General features: G+C 45.8%; 1 protein-coding gene across 1 annotated transcript in view; it reads left to right on the top strand.

Moving 5' to 3' along the window:
• LOC121567801 (platelet-derived growth factor D) overlaps positions 1-16,396 on the top strand; it is a 60,730-nt gene extending 44,334 nt beyond the window's left edge. The window contains exons 4-7 of the mRNA XM_041878094.2: positions 8,374-8,427; positions 10,420-10,630; positions 15,014-15,228; positions 16,262-16,396. Coding sequence (XP_041734028.2) covers positions 8,374-8,427; positions 10,420-10,630; positions 15,014-15,228; positions 16,262-16,396 — 615 coding nt within the window. The remainder of the gene's footprint in view (positions 1-8,373; positions 8,428-10,419; positions 10,631-15,013; positions 15,229-16,261) is intronic.
• Positions 16,397-16,697: the final 301 nt, after the last annotated feature.

Genomic DNA, 16,697 nt, shown 5'->3' on the forward strand with positions numbered 1-16,697 from the left:
AGTATATGCCTGTTATTATTCCTTCTCCACAGTGCCTCATGTTGTCCCCGTCCATGTTCTTTTCCACCCTCTGTCCTTGTGTGTAGCTGCCTGTTGTGTGTGTCCTGGATTCAGTCCTATGTAGCAACATTTGAAATGGTGTTTTTTACATTGGATAAAAGTACAGACTCAGAGCTAGAAAATTGTATATTATACACTACAGTTGAGGAACAATTTTCAGAATCCAAGATGGCGTAGCAGTGCGGTCGTGTTTTCTGTAGTGTCCTTGTCTATTTTGTATATATTTCTCAATTTTACTTTTCATTCTTTAACTAAATATATTTTCCTGCAACCTGCCTCACCCAACGTGGAAAGGATTCTATTATTTCTTTATAACTTTTATCAAGAACCTTAAGCTGAAACTAGTCTAGCTGCAACTGAATGGCTGTGGTAGTCAGCTAGCTAGCTACTTGCTATTAGCCACCGTTAGCGGTCTAAACCATTGTCCGTGGCCTGCACTACCCACCAGCCAGCTCTAGCTCTAGTCTGGACAATTTGTAGGCCAGTCTGCACAGCGTGCTATCGACACAGAGCATATCAGATTTTCTGCCGGAGTCACTGGAACCTAGCTAGCCCCGGCCCGCTAGCACACGCAAGCCGTGCCTCTTGCTCGCCAATGCTGTAGCAGCCCCCGAACTACCTCCGAACTCTCCTATTGCTGTTCACTGGACCTTATGATAACTCAGCTATACAGCTGATGCCTGCTGGACTGTTCCTTTATATGGTACCGCATCCTGTTTATGTTTAGCCTCAGCCCAAACCTCGCCATTACCAGCTGTTGTCTTAGCTCTCTCGAATAACACCAGTGATTGCTTTATGCCTCTCTTTATGCTTTTCTTATTGCTGTTCCAGTTAGTTCTTATTATACAATTTCACTGTAGAACCCCAAGTCCCTCTCAAACTGCCTCAAATAGTTCCTTTGTTCCAACCCCCATACACGCCGAGAATGGCTCAATCGGTGCCTCCAGTGATGCTATCTCTTTCATTGTTACCCAACGCTTAGGTTTACCTCCACTGTACTGATATCCTTCCACATCCTTGTCTGTACATAATGCCCTGAATCTATTCTACAACTTCCGGAAATCTGCCCCTTTTTTTCTCTGTACCCAACGCACTAGAAGACCAGTTCTTAAAGCCTTTAGCCGTATCCTTATTCTACTCCTCCTCTGTTCCTCTGGTGATGTAGAGGTTAACCCAGGCCCTGTAGCCCCCAGTATCACTCCTACTCCCCAGGCGTTATCATTTGTTTACTTCTGTAACCGTAAAAGCCTTGGTTTCTTGCACATTAACATCAGAAGCCTCCTCCCTAAGTTTGTGTTATTCACTGCGTTAGCACACTCCGCCAACCCTGATGTTCTAGCAGTGTCTGAATCCTGGCTTAGGAAGGCCACCAAAAATTCAGAAATTTCCATCCCCAACTACAACATTTTCCGTCTCAATTGAACTGCCAAAGGGGGTGGGGTTGCAATCTACTGTAGAGATAGCCTGCAGAGCTCTATCATACTATCCAGGTCTGTGGCCAAACAGTTTGAGCTTCTACTTCTAAAAATCCACCTTTCCAGAAATAAGTCTCTCACAGTTGCCGCTTGCTACAGACCCCCCTCAGCCCCGAGCTGTGCCCTGGACACCATATGTGAACTGATTGCCCCCCATCTATCCTCAGAGTTCATACTGCTTGGTGACCTAATCTGGGATATGCTTAACACCCCGGCCAACCTACAATCTAAACTAGATGCCCTCAATCTCACACAAAATATCAACGAACCTACCAGGTACAACCCTAAATCTGTAAACATGGGCACCCTCATTGATATCATCCTGTCAAATCTACCCTCTAAATACACCTCTGCTGTCTTCAACCAGGATCTCAGCGATCACTGCCTTATTGCCTGCGTCCGTAATGGGTCCACGGTCAAACGACCACCCCTCATCACTGTCAAACGCTCCCTAAAACACTTTAGCGAGCAAGCCTTTCTAATTGACCTGGCCCAGGTATCCTGGATGGATATTGACCTCAATCCGTCAGTAGAGGATGCCTGGTTGTTCTTTAAAAGTGCTTTCCTCTCAATCTTAAATAAGCATGCCCCATTCAAAAAATTCAGAACTAAGAACAGATATAGCCCCTGGTTCTCCTCAGACTTGACTGCCCTTGACCAGCACAAAAACATCCTGTGGCGTACTGCATTAGCATCGAACAGCCTCCGCGATATGCAACTTTTCAGGGAAGTCAGGAACCAATATACACAATCAGTTAGGAAAGCAAAGGCTAGCTTTTTCAAACAGAAATGTGCATCCTGTAGCACTAACTCCAAAAAGTTTTGGGACACTGTAAAGTCCATGGAGAATAAGAGCACCTCCTCCCAATGCACTGAGGCTAGGAAACACTATCACCACCGATAAATCTACAATAATCGAGAATTTCAACAAGCATTTTGCTACGGCTGGCCATGCTTTCCACCTGGCTACCACTACCCCGGCCACCAGCTCTGCACCCTCCACTGCAACTTGCCCATGCCCCCCGCTTCTCCTTCGACATCTGGACCCCTACAAATCAGCTGGGCTAGGCAATCTGGACCCTTTCTTTCTAAAATTAGCTGCCAAAATTGTCGCAACCCCTATTACTAGCCTGTTCAACCTCTCTTTCGTAACATCTGAGATCCCCAGAGATTGGAATGTAGCCGCAGTCATCCCCCTCTTCAAAGGGGGTGACACTCTAGATCCAAACTGTTACAGACCTATATCCATCCTGCCCTGCCTTTCAAAAGTATTTGAAAGACAAGTTAACAAACAGATCACCGACCATTTCGAATCCCAGCGTACCTTCTCCGCTATGCAATCCGGTTTCCGAGCTGGTCATGGGTGCACCTCAGCCACGCTCAAGGTCCTAAACGATATTATAACCGCGATCGATAAAAGAGAGTACTGCGCAGCCGTCTTCATCGACCTGGCCAAGGCTTTCGACTCTGTCAACCACCGCATTCTTATTGGCAGACTAAATAGCCTTGGTTTCTCAAATGACTGCCTCGCCTGGTTCACCAACTACTTCTCAGATAGAGTTCAATGTGTCAAATCGGAGGGCCTGTTCATTGGACACTGTGTTAACAAACCTCCAAACGAGCTTCAACGCCATACAACACTCCTTTCGTAGCCTCCAACTGCTCTTAAACACTAGTAAAACTAAATGCATGCTCTTCAACCGAACGCTGCTTGCTCCCACCCACCCGACTAGAATCACTACTCTCGGCGGGTCTGACCTAGAGTATGTGGACAACTACAAATACCTAGGTGTCTGGTTAGACTGTAAACTCTCCTTCCAGACTCACATTAAGCATCTCCAATCAAAAGTTAGATCTAGAATTGGCTTCCTATTTCGCAACAAAGCCTCATTCACTCATGCTGCCAAACATGCCCTCGTAAAATTGACTATCCTACCGATCCTTGACTCCGGCGATGTAATTTACAAAATAGCCTCCAACACACTCAGTAAATTGGATGTAGTCTATCACAGTGCCATCCGTTTTGTCACCAAAGCCCATATACTACCCACCATTGTGACCTTTACGCTCTTGTTGGCTGGCCCTCGTACGCTCTTGTTGGCTGGTCCTCACTACATATTCGTCGCCAAACCCACTGGCTCCAGGTCATCTATAAATCACTGCTAGGCAAATCCCCGTCTTATCTTAGCTCACTGGTCACCATAGCAACACCCACCCGTAGTCTGCGCTCCAGCAGGTATATCTCACTGGTCATCCCCAAAGCCAACACCTCCTTTGGCCACCATTCCTTCCAGTTCTCTGCTGCCAATGACTGGAACGAACTGCAAAAATCTCTGAAGCTGGAGACTATTATCTCCCTCACTAACTTTAAGCACCAGTTGTCAGAGCAGCTTACCAATCACTGCACCTGTACACAGCCATTCTGAAATTAGCCCACCCAACTACCTCATCCCCATATTGTTATTTATTTAGCTAATTTGCACCCCAGTATCTCTATTTGCACATCATCTTTTGCACATCTATCATTCCAGTGTTAATACGAAATGTTAACTATTTTGCACTATGGCCTATTTATTGCCTTACCTCCATAACTTACTACATTCGCACACACTGTATATATATTTTCTGTTGTATTTTTGACTTTATGTTTTGTTTACCCCATATGTATCTCTGTGTTGTTGTTTTTATCGCACTGCTTTGCTTTATCTTGGCCAGGTCACAGTTGTAAATGAGAACTTGTTCTCAACTGGCTTACCTGGTTAAATAAAGGTGAAATAAATAAAAAATAAAAAATGGGAAAGTCAGTCTGCTTTGAAAGTTGATAAACTTGTAACCCCACTTTTGAGAAAATGGCCCTTGAATGTTTCGGTAAACCTGATGGAGAGCTCTTCTTTGTCTACACCCATTCAGAATCATTCACACCCTCTTAAGCCTTAGCCCCACCCATCTCTTTAAGGATTCACATGTGAGGCCATGTGCTAAACAGAGTAAGTACGGTAGTGTACTAAACAACCAAAGATTTCAAGACTAAAGGCTGGTTTATACTACATCTATCGACATGTCTGTAGACAGTTGTCACAGTGACATCATGAACATTCTATTGTCGTCCGACATCAAACTATAACATAAACACTAAAACAACAGGATGCATGACATCAGCAGCCTGGTGGTCCAAAATAACATAACTGGTGTATTTTAACAACAATAAACCCATCCGTTTAAAAATGAATGTAGTATATGTCAATCTAGCAAACCAGGCAACTAAAAGCAACTTTCTAAACAATGTTTTGGTTTGTTTCTTGCTTGTTAGCTAGTTAGCTAATGTTAAGTTAGCTGGCTAGCCAGTTCAAATAATGACCATATCATAGCTGACAACGTCTTAACTTGTAGCAATTTTTTTTTCATTATTACAGCAAAATAAACGCACAGCAAGATCATTATTTACAAGTTAATAGCCAGCTAATTACAGAAGATAGCTTACGGTTGTGAGTGTGACGAAATAAAAGCAGGGCATTCTACTGGAGAATTTTTAAACTTGGACACTGTCTCGTTGGCCTAACGTTATATCGTAATTTGACTTTGGTGCAGGTCATGTTGTTCTTCACATTACCGTCTCTGGTAAACATACACTATATTAAATAAAATCGAAGTTTATTTGTCACATACACAGGATACAGAAGGTGTAAACGGTACAGTGAAATGGCTACTTGCATAGTGGAGTCTTTTGTTTAGACATGTAGCTAGCTAGCTAGCTAAACGATGAACCATAATCCCAACTCATAACATTACTACCATCTGCAGGTAGCTAAAGCTAACCAACTAGGTTCAATGTTAGTGAGCTAGCTAACATTAGGCTATAACTAGCAATACAAATGGCTTTCTGAGATATAAATAATATTACTACACAGATCATACATGTAACGTTAGCTAGCGAGCCAGCCAGCTAACGTTAGCTAGCTAGCTAACAGTACGCTTTAACTTGTAATGAAAACAACTTTCTGACAAAATTAGAAATGTATAATATTTGAAGATGTAGGTAGCTAGACTCTCTTACCCGTATACATGGATGAACGCTTCTCCCTCTCTGTCACGGATGCCGTGGTTGCCCCTTAGTTTGAAGATGTAATCCGGAGACAGGTGTTTTATACAACAGCCTTCTTCTGTGTGGTCTCTTTTTGACTCCCTCTGCATATTTGCAATCAAAAGCCAGAATATTCTCCATCTCCTTAGCTATCATACTCTGCTTCCACCGGGCATTCCACTAATTTCAAAACTCTGTGAACTTCTTCCATGACAACAACGCGGTTGATCACTGTTTCAGAAGACTCTACAATGTCTGGTTCAATGACAATGTTTTTACCGAAATCAGGGATTTCCTCATCGTCTGATTCATCAGAGAGAGTCAACAAGGCCCGATCGACCTCCAGAAAGTGGAGAGCATTAGCAACACTTTGGCAGTTCTTCGTGATATCTTTAAAAAAAGCAGCGTTAGAAAGGATTACCTACACATATTGAGCAGCTCATGTTAGATAGAAGCATGCTACATGGCAGACCAATCCGAACTCATCTCTCGGCATGTTCAGCCCATCCTTTATCTCAGCCAATCATGGCTAGCGGGAAGTTTCCTGTCTTTTTCTGTGGCTAAACCAACTAGCCTCGTAATTTTTTATTTATTTGGTATTTACAGATGGCATGCACGTTTGTTATTAAGGCACGTGAAAGTTTATATGTTCCAGAAGGCATTTCTGCCCAAAAACGCATTTTGATTGTGTGAAACCAACACACTTTCCCAGACAGGGAAGCTGCCATTAGATTGGCCTCCCAGTACCCACACACTTACCCCTCCACTACCTCTAGGGCTGTGAGAGGCTTCCTTTAACAGCTCTAATTTGTTCTGCCAGGCCCTGTTGTATAGATAAGGTGGAGGAGGGAGAGAGGGAGGAGGAGAGGAAGAGCGAGAAAGAGAGGGAGGGGGGGGAGAAAGGTAGAGAACAGGTGTCTTAGATCCTATCATGCTGACAGCCGATATCTCCTCCAAAACAAAGAGAGAGGGAGTGTGAGGAGAGAGAGAGAGAGAGAGAGAAAAAAAGAGGAGAGGGAGTGTTACAAGAAAGTGGGAGGGGAGATAAAAACAATTACAGAGAGGGAGAGGAACACAACATAGTACCAAAAGGAACTAGAATCACACTCCCTCTCTGTCATTTGTCATCACAACCACAAGACAACACAACCACAATACAACAATTACACAACCATTACACAACCACAATACAACCACAGTACAACCATAACACAACCACAAAACAACCACAACACAACACAACCACAATATGCTGTTCTTAATTTCCTTAATAAAAGGAATCCTCTAGAACCGTTGATTCAGGCTTAGTGGAGTCCCTCAGAACAGCAAATCGATCCAGGCGGGAATATGATCCAGGAACACTACTCTGTTCCCGGAGACTCCCAGATGTTGCAAGGCTCTGCAGCTATTCCGGGACCCACTGAGGTTTTCCCATAAATACATAAATAGATATTCCCTGTGGCAGAACGAAACCAAAAGCATCCTAATCTCCTCCAGAAATAACATGTCTGAGAGGAGGATTAAAGACAAGTTATTAGTAGCTGGTAGCCGGTGCATGTAAACATACTAAAGAAACACAAGTCAATTATGGCAATATACCTTATTATGGCAATATCTGTTATTTTATAGTTTGTTTCACCCCGAAAGCACCGCTTCCCAGACTCTTCTTACCCTGTGACCATCTGAAACCTTTTCTACCCAGAAGGAGCTAGTCTAGTCTGCCACGACTCTCCAGCTATCAGACGTGGCTTCATGTCCCCGTTGGTTTATGCTCTAATGGCACTGTAAACTGTTGGTCATATTAAAAGTCCCAGGTGCGTGCATGCGTGGCCCTAGCCCAGTTGTCCCTGCATTCCCCTCTGAAGCAGAGTCGGACTGCTTATGACCTAATAAGGTCAGATGCTAACTCTGATACACATCTGGGCCTGCTGCAGGAGCCACACACACACACAATACTATTTTCTGAGATTCACAACAAAAAGGAAGTCAACACACACAACACACACTCACTACCCCAGCTGTGTATGAAGTCAGATGGGGTTCCTGTCAAAGCACAGTGTGTATCTCACACGAGAAACACAGACACTATAAAACAGAAGATTAGTCACTAAACGTTGAAGTCATCGCTGATTACGTATGACACAGACATACAAAGGCTCAGACATAATATAGACACACACTTAGCATGCACAAATACAGTATAACACTTTGAACTTCATTTAACAGAGTTTAAGGTAAACCAGTAAACTGGTTCTGTGATGGAATGCTCTACGAACCGCAGCGGGTGTTTTTAGGAGAGCCATTACACAGAAGATCAACCAGCGGCAGTTGCACATCTGCAAGGGGTGTGTTCACAAGTCACCTTATACAAACAGTTGAGGGTGGTGGCTCTCCTCTCCTCTTCAGAGAGCACCTCATCTCTCTGTGTTTGATGAAGGGGTCTGTGAGGAGGACAGGAGAGGAACGCTGCTCAACCATTAGGGACTGTCTGTGAACTCTTCTCAGCAGCTCTGTAGCAAACTCCCATTATCACAATGTTAGACAGACAAATGCTGAACACAGACAGACAGACAGATGTGTCCTGACCAGCTCCTGATCCCATCACCTGGAATTCCACCAGGGATTATCCTGATGTTCTGACAGGAGTGACTGTATGTAAATGTACTAGAATAACACAAATACCATTCCTTCCTTCATTCTCGCTCTCTCTCCTTCCTTCCAAATACCACTCCTTCATTCTCTCTCTCCTTCCTCCAGGATGGTTCTCCTCCTACAGCATCCAAGACTAACTGGGAGGTTGTGACCCAGATGGTGAGTTAGACCTGCAAGCATGCTCAACACACACACACACACACCTACCTGCTCAGGATAAGAGGGGGACTGACTGGAGGCGAGTCTCATTAAGGCCCCCTGGCCCCTCACATCCCTGTGTCAGACCCCCTAACCCTCCTGATCAGCAGCAGGAATAACTCCTGGTCCCAGCATGGAGATAGATAGAGGGCTCTAGTGCCCAATCATTAGGCTGATTAAAGATCAAGATCACAGGCACAGTTCAGAGGGCAGGTCAGATGCTGGTGCTGAGCAGCCCATAGACACACACACATACAGTGGGGAGAACAAGTATTTGATACACTGCCGATTTTGCAGGTTTTCCTACTTACAAAGCATGTAGAGGTCTGTAATTTTTATCATAGGTACACTTCAACTGTGAGAGACGGAATCTAAAACAAAAATCCAGAAAATCACATTGTATGATTTTTAAGTAATTCATTTGCATTTTATTGCATGACATAAGTATTTGATACATCAGAAAAGCAGAACTTAATATTTGGTACAGAAACCTTTGTTTGCAATTACAGAGATCATACGTTTCCTGTAGGTCTTGACCAGGTTTGCACATACTGCAGCAGGGATTATGGCCCACTCCTCCATACAGACCTTCTCCAGAACCTTCAGGTTTCGGGGCTGTCGCTGGGCAATACGGACTTTCAGCTCCCTCCAAAGATTTTCTATTGGGTTCAGGTCTGGAGACTGGCTAGGCCACTCCAGGACCTTGAGATGCTTCTTACAGAGCCACTCTTTAGTTGCCCTGGCTGTGTGTTTCGGGTCGTTGTCATGCTGGAAGACCCAGCCACGACCCATCTTCAATGCTCTTACTGAGGGAAGGAGGTTGTTGGCCAAGATCTTGCGATACATGGCCCCATCCATCCTCCCCTCAATACGGTGCAGTCGTCCTGTCCCCTTTGCAAAAAAGCATCCCCAAAGAATGATGTTTCCACCTCCATGCTTCACGGTTGGGATGGTGTTCTTGGGGTTGTACTCATCCTTCTTCTTCCTCCAAACACGGCGAGTGGAGTTTAGACCAAAAAGCTCTATTTTTGTCTCATCAGACCACATGACCTTCTCCCATTCCTCCTCTGGATCATCCAGATGGTCATTGGCAAACTTCAGACGGGCCTGGACATGCGCTGGCTTGAGCAGGGGGACCTTGCGTGCGCTGCAGGATTTTAATCCATGACGGCGTAGTGTGTTACTAATGGTTTTCTTTGAGACTGTGGTCCCAGCTCTCTTCAGGTCATTGACCAGGTCCTGCCGTGTAGTTCTGGGCTGATCCCTCACCTTCCTCATGATCATTGATGCCCCACGAGGTGAGATCTTGCATGGAGCCCCAGACCGAGGGTGATTGACCGTCATCTTGAACTTCTTCCATTTTCTAATAATTGCGCCAACAGTTGTTGCCTTCTCACCAAGCTGCTTGCCTATTGTCCTGTAGCCCATCCCAGCCTTGTGCAGGTCTACAATTTTATCCCTGATGTCCTTACACAGCTCTCTGGTCTTGGCCATTGTGGAGAGGTTGGAGTCTGTTTGATTGAGTGTGTGGACAGGTGTCTTTTGTACAGGTAACGAGTTCAAACAGGTGTAGTTAATACAGGTAATGAGTGGAGAACAGGAGGGCTTCTTAAAGAAAAACTAACAGGTCTGTGAGAGCCGGAATTCTTACTGGTTGGTAGGTGATCAAATACTTATGTCATGCAATAAAATGCAAATTAATTACTTAAAAATCATACAATGTGATTTTCTGGATTTTTGTTTTAGATTCCGTCTCTCACAGTTGAAGTGTACCTATGATAAAAATTACAGACCTCTACATGCTTTGTAAGTAGGAAAACCTGCAAAATCGGCAGTGTATCAAATACTTGTTCTCCCCACTATATATCACGTAGACACACTAGAACTATCTCAAAGACTAAAGAGGACCTTGTGTCCCTGCTCTGAACTTCTGGCCTCCTTCCCCTCCTCCAGAATGACGGTCTGTCACTGTTGGCCCCAGTGGTGACTGATGTTCCTCTGACAGCAGCAACATTGGACCAGACCATAGCAGCCTTCAACACAGTGGAGCAGCTCCTCCGCCACCTCAACCCTGACAGCTGGAGACAGGAGCTGGACAGCTTGTACAGAGAGACAGCCATGTACAGACCCCGGGCCTACCAGTACAACAGCAGACAGAACAAGAGTAATAACATACTGGACAAACACACACACACACAGGCACACACATACACACACACACAGGCGCACACACACAGACGCTTACACACACAAAGTCAAAAGAGTATATATTGTGGTCTGTTTTTCAGTGAAGGGAGACCTTGATAGCAAAGACTTCAGCCTTCTTCCTTCCCTCACACAAAGACTGTATGTGTGTGTGTTTGTGCGTGTGCAAGCGTGTGTGTGTGTGTGTGTGTTAAGTGTGTGTGAGTTTCTTAGTCAGCCAGTACAAAACCTTCAAGGTGACCCTGGGGGAAATGAGAGAAGTTCAATATTCTCCCAGCTCTTGTAGAGAGCCTGGGGCTTGACAGCAAGCGTGTGTGAGCGTGAGAGTGGTGTGTGTGTGTGTGTGTGTGTGTGTGTGTGTGTGTGTGTGTGTGTGTGTGTGTGTGTGTGTGTGAGCGTGAGTGGTGTGTGTGTGTGTGTGTGTGTGTGTGTGTGTGTGTGTGTGTGTGTGTGTGTGTGTGTGTGTGTGTGTGTGTGTGTGGTGGAGGGGAAGGTGTGAGGTTTGTTTCTGTTGTTGCTTGCTGTAATTGGTCAGAGAGTGTCTCTTTCCTCCTTCTCAGAGAAAACACTTTGACATTTAGAATGTGTTCAGCAGACTGGACCAGACTGGACCAGACACATCACAACAGTGTGACTGTGTTCAGCAGACTGGACCAGACTGGACCAGACACATCACAACACTGAGAATGTTCAGCAGACTGGACCAGACACATCACAACACTGAGGCTGTGTTCAGCAGACTGGACCAGACTGGACCAGACACATCACAACACTGAGACTGTGTTCAGCAGACTGGACCAGACACATCACAAAACTGAGATTGTGTTCAGCAGACTGGACCAGACTGGACCAGACACATCAGATCACTCAGACTGTGTTCAGCAGACTGGACCAGACTGGACAAGACACATCACAACAGTGTGACTGTGTTCAGCAGACTGGACCAGACTGGACCAGACACATCACAACAGTGTGACTGTGTTCAGCAGACTGGACCAGACAGATCACAACAGTGAGACTGTTCTGCAGACTGGACCAGACACATCACAACACTGAGGCTGTTTTCAGCAGACTGGACCAGACACATCACAACACTGAGATTGTGTTCAGCAGACTGGACCAGACTGGACCAGACACATCACAACACTGAGACTGTGTTCAGCAGACTGGACCAGACACATCACAACACTGAGAATGTTCAGCAGACTGGACCAGACACATCACAACACTGAGAATGTTCAGCAGACTGGACCAGAAACATCACAACAGTGAGACTGTTCTGCAGACTGGACCAGACACATCACAACACTGAGGCTGTTTTCAGGAGACTGGACCAGACAGATCACAACAGTGAGACTGTTCAGCAGACTGGACCAGACACATCACAACACTGAGACTGTGTTCAGCAGACTGGACCAGACACATCACAACAGTGAGACTTTGTTCAGCAGACTGGACCAGACTGGACCAGACACATCACAACACTGAGACTGTGTTCATCAGACTGGACTAGACTGGACCAGACACATCACAACACTGAGACTTTGTTCATCAGACTGGACCAGACACATCACAACAGTGTCGCTCTCCTCTTCTCCATCTGGTCCTTTATTTCCTCATCCCTTATTTTCTCTCCTCTTCTTCCCTCACGTTCTTCCCTCCTTGTGCCTCCTTTAGTTCCTCCTCTCTCCTCTCCTTTCCTCTCTCATTTTCCCCGCCTCTCTCTCCTTTTCCCCGCCTCTCTCTCCTTTTCTCCGCCTCTCTCGCTCTTTCTTTTTTTCTTTCTCTCTCTCTCTCTCCACCTGAGGGATCTCCTGTTCCTGAGTAAATACCTGGGCTTGGCTAAGACTCCAACTACTGTCAGCAGCTCATATGTGTGTGTATTGGGTTTATGTGTGTATTGGATTTACGTGTGTATTGGATGTATGTGTGTGTTGGGTTTATGTATCTTCATACAGAGCTTAGAGTGTGTGAACATCTGTATTTGTATCTGTGTGTGTGTGCATCTGTATGTGTGTCTGTGTGTGCGCATCTGTGTGTGTGTGTGTGTGTGTGTGTGTGTGTGTGTGCGCATCTCTGTGTGTGTGTGTGTGTGTGTCTGTGTGTGTTGCGGCAGTAGCAAGGTTTTTGCAGGTCTTTGATAAGACTGTACCACGTCAGACTCTAATTGGAAATTCAACCTGTGCAGCCAAGCAGAAATGTTCCCTAGTCAGCACCTAGCTTTGTTTCATTAACACACACACGCACACACTCCCGTCTCTCACCTTTGTTTTCAATAAGAAGGTGGTGGGGGACAAAACAATCTTTATGCTCTCCTCAAGCCATGTAATCACGGAACGCAGAGCTAAACCTCTCCCTGGTGTACAGAACCCAGTAACCCTGCTCACACACATTTACACATGCAAACATACAGACACACACACACACACACACACACATACGGACACACAAACACACACACATACAGACACACACACAGACACATACAGACACACACACACAGACACTAACACATACAGACACACACACACACACGTACACACATACAGACACACATACAGACACACACAGACAAACACGCACACAGACACACACACAGACACACACAAACTCACACATACAGACACACACACAGACACACACAAACTCACATATACAGACACACAAACTCACACATACAGACACACACACACACACACACATACACACACACACACACATAATTTACACCTGCACACGTGTTCGCAAACACGCATCTGTACACACACATACACTATTTTCTCTGGAGTGTGTGAGTGGCATACTCATTCTGTTCGGAGCGCTCTCTCAGAGGCAGTATCACAGCAGAGTTCCACACCACTGCCTTTTGTAGATTACACTCATTCTCCTAGAACACTGACACCCCTACACACACACACACACACACACACACACAAACACACACACACACACACACACACACCTCCTGTGCGCTGTTATGCAGCATTAGGACAGTATAGGATCTGTCAGCTCTGTGAGAACATGAATCCGTGGAGCATAGAGCTGCTGTCTTAACAGCCAGGTCACTCAAGATCCAAGGCGAAATTCGACGTCAGTCCAGGTACCCAGGATGTCGGGAGATGGTTTAAAACCATCCACTAGGGGCAACGGTGAACGCTATTACCTTCAAGTAGGCTTGCGGCTTGCTAGGGCGTTGTGGACGGGGATAGCTGTTGGAAGCCGCAAGCTCCAGCTCTGAGGGTCGTGTGTTCAATCCCAGTACCAGGCACTCGTTTTCTGTTTAATTTCTTTTGTTTTAACCCTATCCCAAACCTTAACCCGTACCTTAACCATTCGTAATGAATGTCTAAGCTTCAAGTTGTTTCTGTTTTAACCGTAACCCTATCCCAAACCTAACCATCAAAACTTTGGAGAAACGTGGACAAACATCGGAATATGAAGTGAAATTGGTAAAACCGTGAGATCTTGTTGGTCTCAATGCACCATTTCTCACTGACTCTCGCACTCGGATAGGCTAGCTGGAGAGCCCCCTCCACAGCACTTACACCTGACTCTCGCACTCGGATAGGCTAGCTGGAGAGCCCCCTCCACAGCACTTAGACCCATCCTCTCAGATCTACAGGATGAGGACTTAGGGTTGATAACTGCTTCAATAGAAGCTGTTCCGTCTGTTTCCACACGGCTAAATGGTGTCCTTATTTAGCCTTCAAACACGCACACACACACACACACACACACACACACACACACACACACACACACACACACACACACACACACACACACACACACACACACACACACGTATGCTGCCCATAGGGACTAACCAACAGTCCGGGAGAAGTCTGCCTACACAGACACACTATGCAGGGATTAGAGATCTAATGTGACACACACAAACACACTTACACCTAGCACACACACACACCCCCCTCTCTCTTCTCTGTTCTTCCCATAGTCCTTGTTCTTTTTCTGTTATGTCTTCTTTCTCTGGCCCTGCAACTGATAATGCCTCAGTGCTAGGAAAATGCATTCTCTATATATGGTCAAAGCACAAAACCACTGCTAATCAATTGAACCACTTAAATGAAACCATAATCAAGATGAGTTTATATTGAACAATTGTTTATTGATTATCAATGTCATTAAGATTCTCTCCCACCTACCCCCTCTATTCACCCCTCCCCTTCTCAGTCAGTTAAATTCATTTACATTCAAAAGCTTTGTTGGAAAAAAACATTGTTGCCAAGACAGTTAATACAAAGGTATTAACTGTGAATACAAATTCCAATCACCAATCAATGATGTTCCCTCCCTCCCTCCCTCCCTCTCTCCCCCATAGTTGACCTGGACCGTCTGTATGATGACGTGAAGCGTTACAGCTGTACACCTCGGAACTACTCTGTCAACCTGAGGGAGGAGCTGAGGGCCACCAACGCCGTGTTCTTCCCACGATGCCTACTGGTGCAGCGCTGTGGGGGGAACTGTGCCTGTGGGTTGGACAGCTGGAACGGCTGTACCTGCAGCCCCACCAAGACCAGTGACAAACTACACGAGGTAGGTAGAGAGAGAGAGAGAGAGAGAGAGAGAGAGAGAGAGAGAGAGAGAGAGAGAGAGAGAGAGAGAGAGAGAGAGAGAGAGAGAGAGAGAGAGAGAGAGAGGAGAACAGAGAGAGAGAGAGCAGAGAGAGAGAGAGAGACAGAGAGAGAGAGAGAGAGAGAGAGAGAGAGAGAGAGAGAGAGAGAGAGAGAAAGAGAGAGACAGAGAGAGAGAGAGAGACAGAGAGAGAGAGAGAGACAGAGAGAGAGAGAGAGACAGAGAGAGAGAGAGAGACAGAGAGAGAGAGAGAGAGAGAGAGAGAGAGAGAGAGAGAGAGAGAGTATTTTTCACCTCTTCTGTCTTCTCTCTCCACTCTGTCATGGAAACGTTGTCTCTTTATACTGTTTCTCTGGTTATGCTGCAGGATCCTGGGTTGGTCTGTGTGATAGTCATTCCCTGTCTCCTATCTGTAGCTTCCCTTTAACACGTTGACAGAATATGATTAAGATCACTTTATTTGTCAATTGTACACGAGCTCTGCTTTATCTCAACCCTTTGAAAGCCACACATGCTGCATATAGAGGTTGGAACAGGGGACTGCCACGCTGGGCCCGTGGGTTTAGTGCCTTGCTCAAGGACACACGACCAGCAATGGCATCTAGGATTTGATACCAGCAACCCTCCGGTTGCCAGCTCATTAACCGCCAGATTATTTCCGTCAGACCCCCGGATTCGAACTGGCAACACTACGGTTTCTGGCTCGCCTCTCTTACCGCTAGGATTAACAGTGCCCTTCTTCCGTGTGTGTGTATGTGTGTGAGAACAGACTGTGAATATAGCTGTTATGAGGTTTGATACGGGAGGGAGGGAGGACAGGGGATAACTATTGGTCAAGATGGCAGCAAGCCAACAGGCATCTAATTGTTTTCCATTCAACTCATTTTCTCTGTCCTCTACCTTTCTCCTATCCTCTCCTCGGTATCTCCCCCACCTCTCTCTCTCCCTCTTCCTCACTCACTTCTCCTCCCCCTCTCCCCCCTCTCCTCTCTAGGTGTTGAAGTATGCTCCTGAGGTGGGAGGTTATTCACGGCGTCGGACAGCTCGTGTCCGCTGGGTCCTAGAGGAGGTCCATCTCATGCACCACGACCGCTGTGACTGTGTTTGTCCCTCCAGACCACCCCGCTGAGAGACAATGGGACAAGGGGACACAGCTCTGGGACTAACTGCTGTTTATATCTCTGTATTTCTCTTTGTTGCGCTCCACTGCCATCCATCCACATAACAACCTGATACAAACCTAGTCACCAACATCCATCCATCCACATACCAACCTGTTACAAACCTAGTCACCAACATCCATCCATCCACACACCAACCTGTTACAAACCTAGCCACCAACATCCATCCATCCACATACCAACCTGTTACAAACCTAGCCACCAACATCCATCCATCCATCCACATAACAACCTGTTACAAACCTAGCC

This window comes from Coregonus clupeaformis, unplaced genomic scaffold (assembly GCF_020615455.1).
Source record: "Coregonus clupeaformis isolate EN_2021a unplaced genomic scaffold, ASM2061545v1 scaf0052, whole genome shotgun sequence".
NCBI classification, from domain to species: Eukaryota; Metazoa; Chordata; class Actinopteri; order Salmoniformes; family Salmonidae; genus Coregonus; species Coregonus clupeaformis.